At 36.5% G+C, this 21,175-nt stretch overlaps 3 protein-coding genes and 1 long non-coding RNA gene across 5 annotated transcripts in view; 2 read left to right on the top strand and 2 right to left on the bottom strand.

Moving 5' to 3' along the window:
• The window catches only part of LOC147845656 (uncharacterized), a 191,443-nt gene that overhangs the window by 31,669 nt on the left and 138,599 nt on the right, over positions 1–21,175 (bottom strand). The gene's annotated exons all lie outside the window — the stretch shown is intronic.
• On the top strand, positions 729–9,722 carry elob (elongin B). Its single transcript, NM_001142954.1, is given in 4 exon segments — positions 729–809; positions 3,513–3,647; positions 8,094–8,202; positions 8,292–9,722. Coding segments are annotated over 4 exon segments (360 nt in total). The 5' UTR covers positions 729–806; the 3' UTR covers positions 8,405–9,722.
• LOC569097 (uncharacterized) lies at positions 10,545–18,942 on the top strand. 2 transcript variants are annotated; one of them, XM_087244680.1, is made up of 4 exons: positions 10,545–10,597; positions 12,603–12,925; positions 13,279–13,519; positions 15,535–18,942. In XM_087244680.1, exons 2-4 carry the CDS (start codon positions 12,626–12,628, stop codon positions 16,254–16,256), a joined length of 1,263 nt encoding a protein of 420 aa, XP_087100806.1. In that variant the 5' UTR covers positions 10,545–10,597; positions 12,603–12,625; the 3' UTR covers positions 16,257–18,942. The 2 variants fall into 2 exon arrangements, with proteins under 2 accessions (XP_087100806.1, XP_087100805.1); XM_087244679.1 differs by having other exon boundaries at positions 12,579–12,925.
• si:dkey-66i24.7 lies at positions 18,905–21,064 on the bottom strand. Its single transcript, XM_087244691.1, has 2 exons — positions 20,823–21,064; positions 18,905–19,714 (listed from the first exon to the last, which is right to left on the bottom strand). Exons 1-2 carry the CDS (start codon positions 20,914–20,916, stop codon positions 19,101–19,103), a joined length of 708 nt encoding a protein of 235 aa, XP_087100817.1. The 5' UTR covers positions 20,917–21,064; the 3' UTR covers positions 18,905–19,100.

Genomic DNA, 21,175 nt, shown 5'->3' with positions numbered 1-21,175 from the left:
GTGTCCATTAATCATCAAAATAAGTTATTTTGTGTTAAAAAATAAAAGCCCTCAAAGCTTTGGAAGCACTTGAGAGTGACTTTTTTTATCTTTGTGAAGTATTTAATCTTTTATATAAATATTGATCTTGGTGACATTGTGGCTCAGTGGTTAGCACTGTCGTCTCACAGCAAGAAGGTCACTGATTCAAGTCCTGGCTTGGTCAGTTGGCATTTCTGTGTGAACATGCTGTTTAGATTAGTCTAGCCCTGAGCCTCACCTGTGAAACCAGGGTTTATATACAGGTGTTCTTAAAGAGGTGTAACGTTCCAGGGGATTCATTTAAATATAAAATATGACCCCATCTTCAGTCTATACTTTTTAGCATATTTTATTTTCAATCAGACTAACCATTTTAAAGCCCCCTGTGGACAAGTGGGTCCTTGGTAACAAACCACTACCCTATAATCTCCAATAAATTATCTAAAAATATGAGCACATCCTGTTCCAATAAACATTTTGGGCCATTCCAGAAATCCCCACGAAACCCATTCGGTACTTTTCATTGTCATTTCAAGAGTTAGTACGACTAGAATAAGAGAAAATGTACATCAAAATACGTGTAATATAACTAATTGTTTATGAGCAACAAGTGATAGTTAAAAGAATTATGCGAGGCCACTAGGGCGCGACCGTCTCCTGCACATGAAAGAGTTCACGCTGCTCGCGCAAAGACATCTGGGATCGTGGAGGACTGGATCGAGCGCTTTGATTTCCGCAGTGCAGCGTGGGATAGTGGAAGAAGTCAGCGAAACAGACGTAGAGAAATGGTGAGTGAGGAAGCTAACGGAACCAAGATCAAACATATTTCGTCGTTTTGGAGTTTAAAAATGTAGCCGTGAAGGATTGTAAACAAACTAGATGCAGATTGAAGTGGCTACCGTGTGTAAGCGCAGCCTTTATTCAGAGCTCTTTGTTTCGCAATATTTTTAGCAACCCGGCTAACATTCCCAAGCTAAATCCGCCCAATTTACTAGGTTACTAATTAGATTGTCAGCGAAAGGCGCTCGACGGCCTGTCTAGTTAGAGAATGTTAAGAATCGATGGACAATCGGGTTTGTTTTGTTTGTGTGTTTATGGGCTGCACGACGCTGTGGCCGAAACAGGGCTGTTAATCGCGGTGTTGATTTCATGACAGCTCCATAATGTAGGAACGGGCTGGTCCTGTCATTGATCATTCTGAGCTCTGCCTTTCTAGTTTCCACATAGTCATTTAATCTACGTTATAAACGAGTATGAACAGTAATATTTAATAGCTTATCGAGCGCGGGTCGATATGTTTGTAGCCTGCCGTCGTCACTAGCGTCAGTTTTCGCGTCCATTTTTGAAAAGATAACGTAACTTGCGATAACCCGACGTCGATAATACTTGGTTTATCCTCCTTTGCAGTGAATTTAACAGAAAAATGTAGCCCTTCGTAATGCAGCTTATTTATCTGTCAGTAAACAAACCGCACAGCAACGCGCCGCATTTCCTAGGTGTTGCCAATTACTAACGATAAAGTAAACAACAACTTCAAACAATTGCAGCTGTCGGCGTTTCAATTGCAATTGTTTAGCTTAGTTGGCTCGTTGCAGCTGTTCGCCATCTGCTTTTCTTTTCATTCTTTTATTGGAGAAAACAGCGGTGGTTTACTTGTAAATTTCGAAAACAACGTTTTTTTTTACTATTTATTCTCAATTGTAAGCCGTTTTGAGTAAAAGCATCAGCTTGACTCACGTAAAATACTACAGTAATTTATAGAAATACTATAGTGTTTTTGAACCATGCTGTAGTAAAGTGTAGTACAAGTTGGCAACGTTTAACTATTAATCGTGACAAACAAATAAATGTGTATTTTTTATTTCAATATTACAAATGCGAGTGTATATTATGTAAATGTTAAAGCACACATACAATACATATATGTACATTTAAATATAAAAATGTTGCTAAATAAATACTTTATATAAATTAACATGTTTATACATGTCTAGGTACATTGCTCAGCATGTAAGAGTACACCCCTCACAAATATTTTCTATAGTATGCTTTACAATGTTCTTTTTGTGCATATACATTAGATTAGTCAGTATTGAAGCCAAATCTGGAGTTTATCTAACAAAACTTAAAATAATAGTTCAAAACTTAGTAGGCCAAATTTCTATGTTAGACAAAAATATTGAATACAATTTTTAAATATAGCAAAAAAAAAAAATAATAATGTTATGATGTTATTTTAAATGTTATTTTAATTAATATATCTGTTTAATAAATCTGTTTTGTTAAAATGCACCAATATATTATCCATATATTATCCATATTCACTGAGAAATGGATAAAAGTGTTTATTTTCAAAATGGGCTGTAGTCATTTATGCTGAGCACTGTATATATGCATAATAAATATACACAGTACACACTAGGCATGGAATGATAATCGTTTTCAAGGAATGTTTTAAAACTGCCTCATTTTTGGATTTTTACCTACAAATTTAAAAAGAATATATTTTAGAGCAGTGATCACAATACTATCAAATTGTGATATTTTTATCATACTGTCAGAATCTTATACTGGTCCATGCCTAGTACACACACATCAATAAAATGCAATATAATTTGTTTTAATTAAAGTAAATGCAAACTTCTTTTGTATGCTATCAATTGTGACTAATCTTTTAACAGTACTAATGAATTATGATACTGCAAATATTTCTCTATTTGCATCACTTTAATGCTACATCATACTGTAGTATTAACACTAGTTAACTGATTAAATGTTATAAAATATGAGTTTTATATGTTTATTTATAACTACAGTAAGCTGATGGATTGTTGATGAAAACTTAGTACAGTATTGGGTAATTTGTTTATATTTTATACCACAGTAGATTAATTCATTTGCAGTGAGAGTCACAATTATTAGCCCTTCTGTTAAATTATTTTCTATTTTTTTCCCAATTTTTGTTTAACAAAATTTTTTTTAACACATTTATAAACATAACACTTTTAATAACTCATTTCTAATAACTAATTTATTTTATCTTTGCTATGTTTACAGTAAATATTATTTTACTTGATATTTTTAACATACTAGTATTTAGCTTAAAGTGCATTTTAAAGGGTTAATTAGGTTAACTAGGTAAGTTGGGTAATTAGGAAAGTCAGTCTACAGAACAAACCACTGTTATACAATTGACAAAATTTTTTTAAGGTGGGTAATAATATCGACCTTAAATGTTTTTTTTTTTTTTTAATTAAAAACCGCTTTTATTCTAGCCAAGATAGAACAAATAATACTTTCTCCAGAAGAAAAAAATATTATCAGACATTTATTTTATTTTAATAGTCACATTGCTGTCTAAAAGATATATTATAAACTTAAAATGAGACACTTTTTATATTTGGAGCATTGAACATGTAAATCTCAAAGATGAGTTTATAATGAGATTGAAATAAAAGTTGAGTAACTAGCTTGTTTTCTTTTCTCTCCAGGATGTCTTTTTGATGATCAGACGTCACAAGACAACCATCTTTACAGATGCTAAGGAGTCTACCACAGTCTATGAGCTGAAGCGGATTGTGGAGGGCATTCTGAAGCGAGCACCGGAAGATCAGAGGCTCTATAAGGTTAGCAAAGTAAATTATTAGTATAACTTATTTATGTTTGTAATAAATGCTACAACTCTTAATACAACCTTCCAACATTCCATTTTATTTTATTTTATTTTTTTTTAGAAATTCTGTTATTGTAATTCAATTAATCTTTTCAGTAAATCACATCAAACAATGTACTGGACTTAGATGCAGATTATTGACTATATAATGAGTTTGCGCCATCTCACAGTGTCACCACAGTTGGGTGTTTAGTGGCTTTTAAATCCAACATCTTTTAAACTTATTCTTTAAAACTGACTGTGGTTGTCAGGTAAACACCAAATAAAGTTTTTATTAATGCCTTTTCAACACATCACTATCTGTTATGTTTGTGTGGAGGGTCTGCTTCAATCTCATCTTGGCCAGAGAGAGCAGATGGTGTGACAAAAGCATCGCAATCGCTGTCATTTCGATGTATTGTGTGCTAATTAATGAAACAAACCTAAATGCATTAAAGTCTCCCTATTGTTGTTATTATTATTATTATTATTATTATTACTATTATAATTATTATTATTATTATTAACGCTTCATAATTTAATTTGTTGGACTCCTACAATACGTTTACATCTCTCGAAGATCAAAAACGTGTTGTATTTTTTTCAAGATAAACATTTCACATTATCTCATCTCTCAAAGCTTCCTAAATGGTGCATTTGAAGATGTGTTCTAAACCCATTCTTTTATGGAGTGTTTAAAAGTTTGAATGAATGTTCTAAAACTGTAAGGCGAATCAGAAAAGACTTGGCCATCTGGTCAATTACAGCAGAGTAGACTCACAGAGTCTACTTCTACTTTGATCGGTCAGGTGGCACAGTTTGTTGTGATTGGTCTACTACTTGCATATCAGATAAAAAATGCCCAATACAATACCTGAAATCTCGCTTCAGAGGCTGCAATATGTACAGTACCTATGAAATTACCCTATAGAATCGAGTCAGATAATAAAATGTTGGCAAAATCAGTTGACTAGTTTATCAAATTGAACTGCCATCACAAGTTAAGCAGAATATTTCTCAGTGGGTAGTTAAAAAAATAACCACTCACACATATTTTTGATGAGCTTATGAACAAGTAGCAAATCAGATGCCTTTGGAAATGTGCATGCCTTTTCCTACAGTAATAGTATGTGTTTAACAAAGTATTTTTGCACAGCTGTAAGTCATTACACTTGTAGGCCATCTTTGGGAAGTCTCTTGGCCATGCTAGCGCAGCTCCCATCTCTTTCAAAAATGTCAAAGTTTAACTAACTCGTAAATTGTCTTTCTAAACATTCAAATCAAACAAAAATACAATTTTCCTCAGATTACCCAAGCTAATCCGCATGCATTGCCGAAGGAAACAAGATCTTCACACAAACCTTATTGATGGCCCTTTCTGAAGGACGCAATCAGATCTCATCCTGTCAGTCAAACTATGTAATGCCTTGCCTGATTTTGCTGGACTTATTCCTGATGGCTAATGACCTCTACAATTTACATTAGCCTACTTGATTACAAGTTTGTGGGCATTCAATAAGTTGCTGTCATGTGATTTGCTTTTTTACAGCAGAGATAAGAGTTCATGAGGTCAAACAGGACAGCCTATATCCTTCAGGACATCATTCTTTTCATACAGCTTACAAAACCAAAAAGCATCTGTTTTCAAGTGAAGTCAGTTCATTAGAAGTAGAATTATCAAGCTTTACATAGATGTATTTCTCATGGTTGTGAGTCAAGTATTCACTGAAATCCCAGCACATATGCTGACCCCAGAGGGTTCATAATAATAAAGCTGTAATATACACACGTCTGGGCCAAGCCCCTCCCCTGAGCATTGTAAGGCTATAGCAATTGATTACTAGAAGGCTTCTTTTTCTAGAGCAGGGATGCCCGGACATGATCTTGGAGAGTCATGCAAGGTTTAGTCACACCTGGGCTAGCTAATCAAGCTCTTACTAATGGCCTGTTTCCACTTAGTGGTACAGTACGGTACGGGTTACAGGCTTGCGTTTCCACTGCTTAAAAAGGTACCAAGGGTACTCTATTGGTGAACGTGGTGTACGGCAATGTTTCAGTCAACGTCAGTCTCACTGGAGGAAATGTCTACAGTAAAGCTGTACGGGTCGCTCGCATATCATATGAGAAGCAATTCTAACAATACAGAGACTTTATACACATAAATACTTGTGTATAAATGTTCATCACTAACCTTTTTTTACGAACAACATTTGATTATAACAGCAGAACAATAATGCGAAATGACCTGCTGTAACGTCTGCAATTACATAAAATAAATAAATGCAACATATTTGAACACACACAGCCCCTTACAGTAGTCTCTGATATCTTACCAATTATAGTAAAACTACACACAGCATAGATTTATTCCTTATTTGGGTTAAAAAAAACAACACGAAATATTCTTCACCAGGACATGTAACCCCTGTTAAAAAGTAATTCTGTCATTCTAAGTAGAGGTCTGCATTCCCGCGGCTGTCCCGATAAATTCCTGTATAAATCGCGGGAGCGATCGGTAACGGGTTTAATTTGGGACGGGAGCGGGCTGTCTAGCAATATCGCGGATATTGCTATGCGAATAAGAGAAAGAGAGAGAGAGAAAGAGAAAGCTTTGCCTGTGTGTGTGTGTGTGTGTGTGTGTGTGTGTGTGTGTGTGTGTGTGCGTGTGCGTGTGCGTGTGCGCGAGAGCTTTCCCAGATAGCAAAAAACACTCGGGCCAGTTCCGGCTAGATTCTAGCCTGCCAGAGACTTACCACTCGGCCCGGCTCTGGCTGCCGGACTCGAATCAATCGGGCCAGATGCGGCGGCCGTAAGCGAGCCGACGCTGCCGCATCCGCGCCTGAATCGGCCCGAGAGTAATGTGCACTGCGGCCGGGAGCTGGCGCGACTCAGTATTCATATACCTTTATATAAAACCTTTTGGTATTACATTGGTACTTGATACATGGTATTACAAGCCTTTGAGTTGATATAACAGCAAACGCCTGTGTGTCTGCTTGGTGCTTGTGTGTGTGTTAGTGCGCGCGCGTATGAGAGAGAGAGAGAGAGAGAGAGAGAGAGAGAGAGAGAGAGAGAGAGAGAGCTTTGTTTGTGCTTGGTGCTGTGTGTGTGTTTATACAGACTGCTTGGCTGTCTGGACTGTATAGCTGGGTGATTTTCGTTTTTGCTCTCCACCGCTCTTTAGCGGAATCGGGCGAGGCGGGCAGAAAATGGGGCGGGTCGGGCAGCGGGACAACAAATTCCTAATATAAGCGGGAGCGGTCGGGTTTGGGCTAAAACCTGGCAAGTTCATAATAGTTCAAAAGGGGATGATAATAATTAAAATAGGCAATTTGTTCATGTTTTAGATTGCTGAAAGTATTATTTGCTCCTTCGTTTTTTCCATCTTCTTCTTTGTTTTTTTTCGCACATCAGTCTCACGTTTGTTCGTTTCTGACAGAATCGGATGTCAAAAGTGCTTCAATTATTACACGCACGTTATTATCATCAGCTCAAAAAGTTTGTTATTTCAAATATAAACGCTGACACTAGCGCAAGCCAGAAATTGAAACCGCTCGCGCCTTAGACGATCTTGTAAAAAAAACTACGGGGCTGTTTTCTGGTTCTGCTTTTTTATGGCTTTGTGGCTGTTCATCGAGACGAAGACAAGGTTTGTTTGAGCTCGGGTCAACATATGGCTATATATATATATATATATGTATAACATCTCGGCTGTGTATTTAAAACAGGGCGATTCCTTTGTTTTTATTCTGGCTTGTACATGAGCGAGTGACTTATCTCTGTAAACCAATAGCATTCAGTTGTGCGTCTAGCTCCGCCCTTTGGGCACCCAAAAAGTGGTATGGTTCGCTTTAAGGTACCTTTTGACAATGAAAATGGTACCATACCACACCACTTAGTGGAAACGGGCCATTAGCTTTCTATCTGTGCAGGTGTGTTGAGGCAAGTTGGAGCTAATATCTGCTAGAGTGACCAGTGACATGTCTTTAATGCGATCACCCATCGATTTACACAAAACAATTATTTGTCACCGTTCTTAAAGACTCTCATTGAAAACAACTTAAAATTAATACTTCCCTCTCAGTGACCAAATTCTTTGATGGACACGCGCCCTGGTACATTATTTATGGACCTGTGTAGATCAGTTATGGAAGTGAAACTGCATTTGCTGGTGACTCTTTTCCAAAGTATGATAATAGATTATAGTCTTCTGAGAGACAATGACTTTATTTGTCTTGCACTTTGATAGTTTGCAGACCTTTTAAATTCACAGACAGCTATATGTTGGACAAAGCAAAATTGGTGGGAAGGTGAACTGTATAACAGAAATGTGCAGTTGATGCACGAACTTAAGAATCAGTTAAAGTGGTTCATAATATATATAATTCGGCTTATTAAATGATCTCTCCGTGTTCCCCAGGATGACATGCTGCTAGAAGATAGTAAGACTCTTGGAGACTGTGGATTCACAAACCAGACAGCCAGACCTCAGGCTCCAGCCACAGTAGGACTGGCTTTTCGCATCAGCGGTAAGAGTTTCTCGTTTGAGTTAATCTTCTGTGCAATATTTGGTGGTCCACATTTGCTCACAGTGTGTTTTTTTTTTTGTTCCTCCCAGATGATGCTTTTGAGCCTCTAAGAATAGAGGCCTTCTCCAGCCCTCCTGAGCTTCCTGATGTTATGAAGCCTCAAGACTCGGGCAGCACCGCCAACGAACAAGCCGTGCAGTGAAGGACGAACCAACGATAAAGGGTTGGGGGGAGGGAGGGTGGGGGATGGACGGCAGGGGTAAAGAGTGTCCAAAACAATGTGCGTGTTTTAAGATGGCGGTGTGTATCGAGTTACAGCAAGAGGGGGGAATAAGCATGAGTGAGAGTGGTCTCGTGTGATATTGAAACTTTGCTGAGAATTTGAATCGCTCTCCCTGTTACTCCTCATGTCCCATCAAGCACTAGCAGCTTAACTCTCACCGTATTGTCGCAAAACCCTTCCTATATTTAGTGTCTGCTCATCTACAGGTTCATACACCAATCACAACGCCCTCTCCCCTTCACGCGCAGGCACATTTTGATTTCTGGTAACATTTCCCCTCATTTCTGGATGAATTTTTGCTCATTTGTCAGACCCAAGTATTTAAACCTGTGCTTCTTATTTAATTCACGCAAATGTTATGTTTGGAGAGTTCGACCTTTTGTGCTTTTTGTGTGTTTCGATCTGTTAGGGGCTGGGGTGGGTTTGTGTTAGTGGCTGTAAGGTTTTACAAAGGCCCACTTTACTGATCGCATTTACAGTACGCTGTTGTGTGTAATGAGTATTGATATTATAATTATTCTTATTTAGATCCTTCATAATTTTATTGGGGTGCAAAAAGGCCGTAGGCTGAATCGTTTTATGTTACCGACTTACTCTATAGTGTAAATGCACATGGAACTGACTGAACTTCAGAATGGGCATGGATGCCATCAGGTTATACCTGCAAATTATAATACACAGCACATGGTTATGGTGAATTCTGACATACAGTGGTTTCATTGTAAATACATTTTTCCACATGCATTGTCGCTTCTTGGAGTGTGTGTTGCATTTCTTTATCATTTTGTGTTGGAGTTAGTGTCTTGTTTTTGAATCTTTAGTTTGGAGGTTAAGTATTCACATTCAGTTCTCTGGTTTTATGTTTCAATCAAAGAGGAGTGTAAATGCTTTTGTCTTTTTTTTTCTTTGTGTGCGTGTGTGTGGCATTTTAAAATGGTGGAAAGAATCATGTATAAAATATTAAGATCAATAAGAATGAAGCCTTTGGGCACAGTTGCTTAAAAAAGTGAATGTTTAACACAAAAGCTGACATTGTGTTCATCCCAAGGGGAAAAAAAAGAAACAAACTCCTAATGTTTTTGCAAACTCACTCTTGTCCTTCTCGGTGAGGCAGTGTTCCTTCACAGTGCTCTTACAAAAATAACAAACAGAAAGTTACAAACTGAAAATAAAACCATTCTGCAGTATCTGTAACTGCATTTAAATAAATTAAAATCAGCCCTTTTCCACTCCCTTGTTTAATGTTCAGTGTCTGTTTATTAATGATGTTGCCACCTTTAAATTTTTATTTTTATTTTATTTTATTTTTTTGCTATTGTGTAGACATTATTACAGTATATCTGATAGAATAACAACCAGTACTGGAACAAAATCTGTGGGAAATTTTAGAAAATAATAACTAATGGGAAAATTACAGGAGGTTTCAACTTGCTATTTGAAAATTAAATGCTTTAAAATTTTATTTATTAGCATTTCGACATGCAGACTTAAACCATGTAGCAGAATTTTATTATATATTTTCTATATTTAGGGATATTAATATTTATCAAATAAATATTTGATATTCTGGGTCTTTTAAGTTAACCTAATGAAAACCTAAATGACTGATATCGGAGGGAGAAAGGAGGGAGTTATTTCATAGTGTTTTATTAATATGTGCGTAATCTTTCTGATGTGCTTTGGAAGTATTGCTATGTGATATAAAATGCTGCACATAAGTGTTTTTTATTAGTAGCTTAACAAAATTAAATAAAATCAAAATAGTGCAATCAATATTACATTGTTATACCAAGGACTTATTTTTCATATTTTCTGTTATGATTATGACAAGATGGAAAGCAAATTAAAATGAATTTATAATAAGTACACACAAATACCTGTAAAAATAACCTACTTAAAACTTTCCTGAAAAAGGTATCCGAACGTACCTTTCTTAAAAAAAAATAAAAAAAAAAGGTCAGTGGACTAGTGTAGCTGTTTGTGAGTTTGTGACATGCAGATGTATTGATGTCATGAAGCACCAATCATCGATGTGTGAACGCGCATGCGCATGAGGACCACCATTTGTGGTAGCAACAGAAGCTAATGGAAAGACGCTCGTCAGTTGTAAAGGTCTGTCATCTCCAATATCTAATGTTTGTTTTGAATTCAGGTTATTAATGCATTTGTACCAGTTAGTGATTTAAGTTACGCTTCATGCATTAACTGTTTACCGAGTTACAGGTTAAGCTAACCATATTGGTCAATTGATTCTGCACGTTGCAAGTTACAGCAATAGTGTTTACTAACTTTACCCTCATCATTGCTTCAGCCATTTATAAGGATATTTATTAGTTATTTCTTTGAATGTATCGTTACAATACCCTTAGCAGTGTTTAATATATGTTTTTAAAGATACTTGTGTTTACCTAGTCTTGAAAGAAAAACTCATGACAGACAAGGAAAAGCATTTTGCTCACACACGTCAAATTAGATATTTTGTTTGTCTTTCAAGTTTGTTTTTTCGGTTTAATGTAAACCCCCTCTAGAAACTCAGTAAAAGCCCTTGATAGTCTCTATTTATGTTATGTGTTGTTCATATTTTGTAGTACATATATGTAAATAATTGGCCTTTTTGCGCATTTAAACATGTTAGATTGTGTGTAATACAAAATAAAAAAAAAACTTTTGCAATTGTTTTTGTATCAGACAACATAGTATGGAGCCAGATCAGTCTCAAAAATAATCCATTTACAAAAACAAATTCATACACGCACAGCACAATTCACTTTTACAAAATTCAATTTGTTAATTTTAAAACACTATTCATAAATACAACACACAATTCTTGAATTCACAAGTAAAAATATTTTCACCAAATGAATTGGATTTGTGTATTTATGAATCGTGTTTTGAAGTTAAGAATTGGATTTGTGTATTTATGAATCGTGTTTTGAAGTTAAGAATTGGATTTGTGTATTTATGAATCGTGTTTTGAAGTTAAGAATCGGATTTGTGTATTTATGAATCGTGTTTTGAAGTTAAGAATTGGATTTGTGTATTTATGAATCGTGTTTTGAAGTTAAGAATTGGATTTGTGTATTTATGAATCTTGTTTTGAAGTTAAGAATTGGATTTGTGTATTTATGAATCGTGTTTTGAAGTTAAGAATTGGATTTGTGTATTTATGAATCGTGTTTTGAAGTTAAGAATTGGATTTGTGTATTTATGAATCTTGTTTTGAAGTTAAGAATTGGATTTGTGTATTTATGATTTGGAAGTTAAGAATTGGATTTGTGTATTTATGAATCGTGTTTTGAAGCTAAGAATTGGATTTGTGTATTTATGAATCGTGTTTTGAAGCTAAGAATTGGATTTGTGTATTTATGAATCGTGTTTGGAAGTTAAGAATTGGATTTGTGTATTTATGAATCGTGTTTTGAAGTTAAGAATCGGATTTGTGTATTTATCAATCTTGTTTTGAAGTTAAGAATTGGATTTGTGTATTTATGAATCGTGTTGGGAAGTTAAGAATTGGATTTGTGTATTTATTAATCTTGTTTTGAAGTTAAGAATTGGATTTGTGTATTTATGAATCGTGTTTTGAAGTTAAGAATTGGATTTGTGTATTTATGAATCGTGTTTTGAAGTTAAGAATTGGATTTGTGTATTTATGAATCGTGTTGGGAAGTTAAGAATTGGATTTGTGTATTTATTAATCTTGTTTTGAAGTTAAGAATTGAATTTGTGTATTTATGAATCGTGTTTTGAAGCTAAGAATTGGATTTGTGTATTTATGAATCGTGTTTTGAAGTTAAGAATTGGATTTGTGTATTTGTGAATCGTGTTTTGAAGTTAAGAATTGGATTGGTGTATTTATGAACCGTGTTTAAAGTTACAAATTTGATTTGTGAATTTATAAATCATGTTTTGTAGTTATGAGTTGGATTTGCATATTTATGAATCTTGTTTTGTGTATTTATGAATTATCTTGTAAATGTATGAATTTTATTTTGTAAATATATTATCTTTAAGACTGATCTGGCTCGATACTTGGAAAGTATGATGACGAATACTACTTTTTGTTTTATTCACCACACTGTTTTACCTGCAGTGTTTTGCTTTAATTAAAAAAAAGGAAAGAATAAAAAAGCCACCCAGATGGAGCTTCTTCAGCAGAATGTGGCAGCTGCAGGACGGGTGATCATGGACGCGATCCAGGCTGAATGGGAGCCGCTGTCTAACTGGGAGCTGGACCAGCGGCTGGACCGTGCTGTGGAGGAGATGATAGAGGCTGACCTAGTGGCGCAGGTACAGGAGCAGATAAACTCAGCTCAACAGAAGGACTCAGCAGATCAGACACAGACTCCAAAGCAGTCAGAGCCCAAGCAGCCCGTTCAAGAGTCTGCCTTACAGCGTTCACATGCTACTGAAGTCATGGAGGCAAATCCCACCGTTCAGGTCAGTCATAATCTAGATGCCAACGTTTTGACAGTTTAATATAAAGCGAATTCTGTTGCAATGTCATTTTTTAAACAAAAGTAAGCAATTTCACTCATTCATTTCTCATTTTACTGGTTGTCTGAGGGATGTTTTTCAAATTAATTCATATTTTTATATTGTCAGATATTAAACATTTTTTAAAAATGTTTTCATAATGATGTGAGTTGATTGTTAGTTGTTGTTTTATAATTACTGCTGTATGTTATTACTTTTTTTCTTTTTAAAATACCTAGTATACTAGTATGGCAGTAGATATAAAAGAAAAACTACGGCTTAACAAAATTATTTTCTTGTTTGGTTTTTTCTTGCAGTATGTGACCAATTTTCTGCAGAGCTCCAACATGGGCTACAGCAAAAACCGCATGTCTGGAAGAGCTCGGCTGTCCATGTCTCACACTGTCCTGCTGTCCCTCACCCTCCTGTCCAAACGTGTCAGCTATCGCAGCGTGTCCTCCAGTTTCCATCTGGAGAAGGGAAATATTCACAGGATCTTCTTTTCTTTCTGTGATCAAGTGATCGCACAGCAGAATCGCATCATTCAGTGGCCTACAGGTATGAGTTAATACGAGATGATACATTAACACAAGTCAAAATCTAAGGCTATTTAATTGTAAAGACCAGGGTAAAAGCAGTTTGATAAAGAGATCATGTATTTTTAGAACTTATTTCATTTTAGATTAGTTCTCTCAGTGACATTTTCCTTACATATTTTTGATATAAAAACATTAACAGTCTCAACGTTCTGCTTTGATTTCTATAATTATCATGCTATAAATACAAAGTTAAAGCTATTTGTGTTTAGTTTTTATTATACCACTATTATTAATACTTAAAACAAATAAAATACATGAGGATTTTTTACTAGTTGTCAAGACAGTTTTGTGTGTTTAAACCTCAAATCCCTGCATTTTAAATACAAAAAAAGAACGAAGCTGACAAAATGTAAAAAATTAAATCACAATCAAAAAATACCAAAAACTATTATATTTGTGAATTTATTAAAGAGCCCTTATTATGCATTAAAAATGTCACATTTTGGTTTTGGGGGTCTCCAATAACAGTCTGATATGCATGCATGATCAAAAAAACACTTTTATTGTCTTATAATATACATTTATTTTTAACGCTGATTGGTCTGATGACCCAGTCTGATGCGATTGGTCGACTGCGTTCAACGTGAGACCGAGAGAAATGCCCACCACGGCTTATAAACATTGTTGACTTTAAGTGCAGTGTATGTGTGAGCCCAATGCAGGAGTGCATTAAAGCAATGCAGTTTAACATCAGTATATGACTCTATTCTTAACCAGAAGTAAAAACAGTGGCACGCATTCAGTAATAATCCACACATTGGCAAAAGCTGACCTATTTTGAAACCTGACCGCCACGCGTGTTTAGGAACAACTGATGGTGGCCACAGCACTGACAAACAGCAGTGGAATGTATTTAGATCTGTAAATAAAATGGCATGCTTCATGTTTTCAACATGGATTTAGGCGCAATATGAAAATATAAAGAGTTAACCAGATACAGTACAAGCGGTTACAAGTAACAAGACACATTTAATTACATAAGTTGCAAGTGACAGAAAACAAGGAGGCAGCCATTTTATTCACACTTACTTACACGAAACTGATCTATGAACAGTGTACTGTAAAGTTCCTGTCGAGCTCAGACAAAGTCCCATACATCAATAGTCTTTTCTGATCATTTTTAGCCAACGGCCAATAAATCCCCTGTAAGGTTGTTTATTGCTGAAGCCCTCATCAGAAAAATTACGGGAACACAGCAACAAAGCTGGGGCTATAATTCTGAGGTCCCATTGGTTAATCCGGCCCTCGGTGGGGTTCTACTAAAATATGAATGCACAACATGACATTGCCGAGACATCTATATGTGGAAAATAAGACATGTCACAGGACTTTTTTTTTTTTTTGCAATGTTTCTCAATAGAAGTGTGAGAAATCTCTTGCCGCAGATATTTATGTGTGCAATAGAAAAATCCCTTTCTTCTTTAGTTCAGACAAAATCAACCAAAAGAAGCATACTGCAAGTGTGAACAGACCCTTTTAAAGTACACATGAAACCAAAACTAACTATATTTGTTTTGTTAGCTCACATTGTTTGGTTTGTAGTGAACAATTCATCTGTGAATGTCATTAAGTAACCACAAATTGACTGCCCTTCTGATCTTTAATTGAAATCTGAAAATGCACTTCCTGTTTGTTTTCAGTTAGATTGTCAGATTATCTGAGGTATTGGGTGGGGCTAACATACTTAACCACACCCCTCCAACTGTCAGTTTTGACAACAAACAGAAATGGCGAGCAGGAGGAGTCTGTTGTAATAACTCTCCCCAAACCTTTTTCCCAATCTCTCTGAAATGATTGCCCAATTTACTACATCCAATCAGCTAACAGTTGAAAAACAAATAACGCCCCCTTTTTGTCTCATTTAATGTTCAATTTCTCTAGGAACTGTGTCTTAATTCGAAAAAAGATGGTCGTAGCTTCCGGTTCATGCTGACTTTAATCATTTAACTTTGCCATCCTCCTTTCCCGATGCAGGACAGGAGGCAATACAAAATCTGCTCCCTTTCTCCAGCTGGCACAGTCGCAGTGAGGGTCTGGAAGAAAGAGGTCTTCCTAGAGTACTCGGGGTGCTGGGCGACACACGCATTCCTATACGCCTTCCCTCGGGAAAACCAGACAGTGAAACGGACGCTCCGGACGCCAAAAAACTCAAGAGTGAAGTGCATCCTGATTCATGGCTGAACTTGGAGCTGGTGTGCAACGGTGACGGACGGTTCATTTACTGCCATATCAGCAAAGGCTCAGAAAGTGACAGAGGAAAAGCATTGACTGAAAGGCTTCAGAAACACCCTGAGATGCTTCCTCCAGGAGCCTGTCTGATAGCCGGAGTTGGACATCCACTTACTGAACAAATACTTACTCCATTTTCAACTGGCCGAAGTCCACAGGAAAACCTCTACAACAGAGCGCTGGGGAACCATTTGGGCCGATTCAACCAGGCAGTGGCAGACCTGAAAGAGCGATTCCAGAAGCTGAGGTATTTGGATATGGGGAACTTTGAGAGGGCAAAGACTGTGGTTCTGACAGCTTGTGTTTTGCACAATGTTTTCCTGGACATGGGGGACGTGACGAAGGGACTGATAGAGAAAAGCGCAGTGAAAGATGTGGAGGAGCTCAACCAAGATGCTGCTGGGGTGAAAATGAGGGAGACCGTGGCCAATCTTCTTTATAGCTCACTAGAAGAAGGGACACTATAAGATTTTGACACTAATTTGCATATTTAAAGGAATAATTGACCCAAATTAAATTTGTTGGCATTTGATCACTTTCTGACTTTCATCTTCTTAAACTATTTTTATTTTGTTCATTCATTAAAAGTTCTTGCAACCAAAACCTTCACACATTTAAGAAACAAACAAAAAAAAAAGTCACTGCAAACGTTATAAACATGAATTGAAGTGTTTAATGCATGTTTCCTAAAAAGGAGGGATGGCTGACGTGGATCTGACACTGGCAGTGTCGAGATCACGAATTGCTAATGTTTGGAAACACTGCACCGAAGCATGATCTGAAAGACCAGGGGCCTCATGTACTAAGACTTGCGTGGAAATCATACTAAAACATTGCGCACAAGCTGTAAATGTGCGTACGCAGAAAAAAATTCAGATGTATGAAACACTGCGTACGCCGAATCTCACGCATATTCTTTTGTACATCTGAATGAACGTGAAACTGAGCGCAACATGCACGAGCACAAAACCCCTCCCTGCCTCCTCCCCCGTATGAATATGCAAATGACTCTACTTTGGCAAAACCCAACGAAAAAGCAAAGGCAAAAGCAAGCAAAAAGAGAAACTTTGAACAGAATGTGAATTGGAGGTTCTGCTTTCGGAGGTAGACCGGAGAAAAGCGGTGTTATTTGCAAATTTGTCCTCCGGAATTAACAACAAAAGAAAAAAATAGAGTGGGAGAGTTTAGCTGATGCGGTTAACATAGTTGGGTCTGAACATCGCATAAAAGAGAAATAGTGTGATTTATAGGTGTAAAATGTTGCATTACCCTTAACAGTCTCAGTGGCGTTGCTCGTAAAACGCATGTCAACATGGTTTGACACGTTCCAGCATGAACTCGGTTCGAATCCAGCATCTGATGAACTCTTTCTTCTTTTTTCCCCCGCTACATATCATATTTTGCCTACTATTTATCACGAGAAAGACTAGTAGGAATCATCAATAAGTTTGTGCATCATATTTTATTTGCACATTTATTGAATGGAAATGTTTCTGATTCACGCATGCAAATTCATCTTCAGATAGTGTCTTTATAGCAATGTGCGTGCAGTAGATCGCTCAGATTACATTGGGAAAACAGGCGACCGCTGCAAATTGTGCTTTAATGTTTAGCTGCTCAACTGTATGGTATGGAAACCTTATATACCTGCTAGATGAACCCGTCTCATACAGCTGCCATTGCAATGCTCAGACACTTTGTAGAGAGGAATTTAACACAACTGCCTCTAGGAGTCGCCAATGGAAATAAAACAGACACGCACAAAAAAATGTGCGTACGCCAGCCATAAAGCTGCCGTAAACCTGCGCACATTCCAACGTTCAGTTCATTGTTAGTAAATCCAAACGTGAGCGATTCTGAGCGTGAAACCTGTCGTACACAAAGTTTTTGTGCGTACGCAGTGTTGATACATGAGGCCCCAGGTCATGTGACTAAAGTAATTTGAAACACCCAGGTCACTGACTAAAATTATTCAAAGCACCCAGGTCACGTGACAAAAGCGTTTCAAAGCATCAGACATTTAAGTAGCATTTCGAGACCTGGCAAATCTGCGTTTGATTGACAGGGTAGGGAAAACTCATGTAACCTAGTGGGCCGTGCGTTTGCATAAAATAAGTGTGCTGCAAATATCTTGAGTTCGAATCCTAAATTGCACAAATGCTCAGAAATTGTCACTTGATGTATTTTAATCATTTTAATTTTCATGACCAAAGTTTAAAAACACATAAACTTGTAAAATCTGCACAATAACAATTTAAAGACTCACAGGGTGGTTCTTCTTAAGGGGTTCAAAGAGAACATTTATTAATATGGACTTTTTAGATACAAACACATAGACTACTATTTTAAGGTTCCAGCTTTACTCTATCTGATAATATACGTGCACAATATTGGACTGTTTTTTGTTTAAGGAATAATAAATAATGCAGTCATGCACATGTTTTGACAGCAATTATGACAGTGACTTGATGCTTTGCAAAAGTTGCACTTTTTTTAAAATGATTATCAAAATGAATTTAAACAGCCAGTTAATCCTTACGCTGATTAAGAAACTTGTAGGCCCAGGCTACTATAATAAATAAAGTCCACTCTGAATGTAAAACTAAATAAATTGCTAAATACTCTTGACACAGGAGAGTGTTAAGCCTTCAACCCACAACAAAGGTGAAAAGTTATTGCGTATCATATTTAACAAACCGTTTACTACAAATGTAATTTATTTACTATAATTTTGCTCACATGGATAATTGAATATTAATCGGATGATGTAATTGTGCTGCTGTGTCGTCAGCGAATCGTTGCATTGCTGATCATGATTTTGAGGATTGATAGATCTGTCCTTCACAACACAGACAGCGATCTCAAATCAGTTCATCCAGACATTTTAATCTGAATCACGAACTTGTTTAAAGAACCAAATTAGCCAGAGATCAGTTATCAAGATTAACAGATCCAGGAGCTGCCAAATCAAATCTTTTTCCAAAGAAAAAGTGGAGTGTTTCCTTTAAAGTCTTGCACTGTGAGTTCTTAACAGAAGTAGTATTATGTGGTAAAATTGTAGAAATTCTGTGTAATTTTGTGATTTTTGATAACATTGAAACATTGACAGAGACACTTTGTATAGTTTTTAATTTTATTAAAAAACAAAAATACAGGATTCGACTTGTCCTTTACGCACTTTACATAAATGCAACAGTTTAAACTCCACAGCAATTTTTGCAAGCGAATAATAAAGGAAACAATTTATTCAGTTCTCTAAATATAAAGATCCGTTTCATTTTTCTAATGTGAAGAGATGGTGGCAGGTATTATTATTGGGAAGCTTCCGACTCAAACTTTTGCAAGGTATTGTTCTGGGAAAGACAAGTAATGGCGCGCGCCAGATTATTAATGGCTTCGATCTTCCTCTCTTCCAGAGCTTTCTGCTGTGCCCACATGTTCAGTTTGCGCTCTTGCAGCTCCAGGTAAAGCTGAAGCAGATCCTGAGGAGGCCTGGCGTTGGGCAACTGCGGAGCTGAGGTTGTAGGTGTGGGCAGTATTGGGGTAAATCGTTTACTGGCTATTGCTTTTCCCAGTTTGGAGGCACTGATTTTTGCTTTGCGCTGAGCCTCAACCTCCTCGTAGCTCCTTCCCAGAACTTCATGCATCTCCTTGAAGAACTCCCAGTGAACGCTGTTGGTTCCCAGTCTTTTGGCTCGCTCTGCATTCTTGCGGTACGTCGCTAGCATGTTTCTCCACTTCAGGTCGCATTCAAAGGCTTTGACTGAAACATCAGTGCCTTCGTCGGCTCTTAGTTTGGCCGTCACCCTCTCCGCCACAGTCTCCCACAGCTTCTTCTTTTTGCACACGGGCTGGTCAAACTCAGTGTCCATATCCAAACGAACGTGGACGAGGTGCCATGTGGCTTGGAGAGTCCAGACAAACTCTAAATAAATTATTAACAAAGAGAAGAAGAAAATCAAATATTTAGGTCTGAGAGAGAAAAAAAGGTCTGAGAGAAAATAACTGTGATCAAAGACTGAACCATTTTCAAGTGAGGCCATGATGGCACATTGAATGTTGTACAGCCCTACTTCATGTTATGTAGTGTATTTTTAAGTCATCATTTCATATCATTTTAATGTTAACGTTTTGGTAATTGTCTTTTATAAAAATTGTTTTAAATTGCTTTTAACTGTAATAAACCAATAAGCAAGAAGTTTAATTCTTCAGTAGAATTGATTTTTATAATGAACTGATTAATTACCAAATGTGCCTAAGCATTCGGTTAGGCTGTAACAAAGCCCATACTGGAACTAATCTAGTAAGGAAAAACTCAAGATAACAGTCTGAAAATTTTTACGCACAAATTAATATGTTGGAGAAAAATGTAAAATTGTTAATATTAAAAATGTAAATAATATTACATATCAGGAAAAAAACAAAAAAAATATAAACAAAAATAAAATTTTGTTGAAAATTTGTAGTTTGCAATTGTTTTTGTGCAAAAACATTTTTATTATAATTGTATTATCTTTCAATTCCTTACGTTATGTTTAAATGCACCAGAAATTATTGCCTTTATTCACTGACAATGTATAAAAATGTAGATTTTTCAAAAGGATGTACTCGTTTTTGCAGACATATTTTATTTTTTAGGTCTACTTGCAGATAATTTTGGCTTAGTTTTAGATTGGTTTAGAATCTAGTTTTTAAAAACATCTATCATATTTGCACTGTAATTATTTAAAGTTAACTTTTTAAGTTATTCAAATTCATCAAAATGATCAATTAAAAACAATTAGATAAACATGCAAAATTGTAAACGCATTTATTTTATTTTACACATTTAAAATACTGATGATAGAATTTTATAATAAGTTATATATTTATCAAAATAAATTTATTGTTTTGGAGGTCCAGCAGCTGCCTTAAGTAACTTGAGTAAACTGGTGGGAAGGCCAATCTCATCCATCCATCATCATCATCATAGGGCTCATCGTGTCCTCCTCGCTGGAGATGGCCAGTTCACGAGCTGCAGCTGCACATCTCACCTGCTTTTGACTTTTCCGTCTCCAAAGTCGTAACCGTAGTAGTTGAGTCCTCCACCTCAATGGCTTCTGTAACAATTGACTCAATGACCTCCATGTTACTTTTATTTTCTATGTATCTGGCCAAGTCTTATTGCGACTAATCGTGGATTTTAACAACACCAGCGATGAGTTCTTTTCGAGCGTCGACGACAGCGATGATAATAACAACGACCTCGTCTGCACCAGGCAGCGCTGTGCAGGGTGTTGGGTTGTTGTGTGTGTTCCGGAAATTAACATGGCGTGTGAGGGAGGATTGTGGGAAATGTAGGTCATCATTTTTACAAGCGTTTCACGCGCAAGGCAGAAAGACAAAA

Source organism: Danio rerio, chromosome 3 (assembly GCF_052040795.2).
Source record: "Danio rerio strain M-AB ecotype USA chromosome 3, GRCz13ab, whole genome shotgun sequence".
Classification (NCBI taxonomy): Eukaryota; Metazoa; Chordata; class Actinopteri; order Cypriniformes; family Danionidae; genus Danio; species Danio rerio.
This window is presented reverse-complemented; position numbering and strand designations above follow the sequence as displayed.

Excerpts from the sequence above, each read along its gene's own strand:
- LOC569097 (XM_087244680.1), top strand. The coding sequence starts at position 12,626 with ATGGAGCTTCTTCAGCAGAATGTGGCAGCTGCAGGACGGGTGATCATG. Across the intron at positions 12,926-13,278 it reads AGGCAAATCCCACCGTTCAG|TATGTGACCAATTTTCTGCA; the intron begins GTCAGTCATAAT and ends TTTTTCTTGCAG. Across the intron at positions 13,520-15,534 it reads CATCATTCAGTGGCCTACAG|GACAGGAGGCAATACAAAAT; the intron begins GTATGAGTTAAT and ends TTCCCGATGCAG.
- si:dkey-66i24.7 (XM_087244691.1), bottom strand. The coding sequence starts at position 20,916 with ATGGAGGTCATTGAGTCAATTGTTACAGAAGCCATTGAGGTGGAGGAC. Across the intron at positions 19,715-20,822 it reads GACGGAAAAGTCAAAAGCAG|AGTTTGTCTGGACTCTCCAA; the intron begins GTGAGATGTGCA and ends TAATTTATTTAG.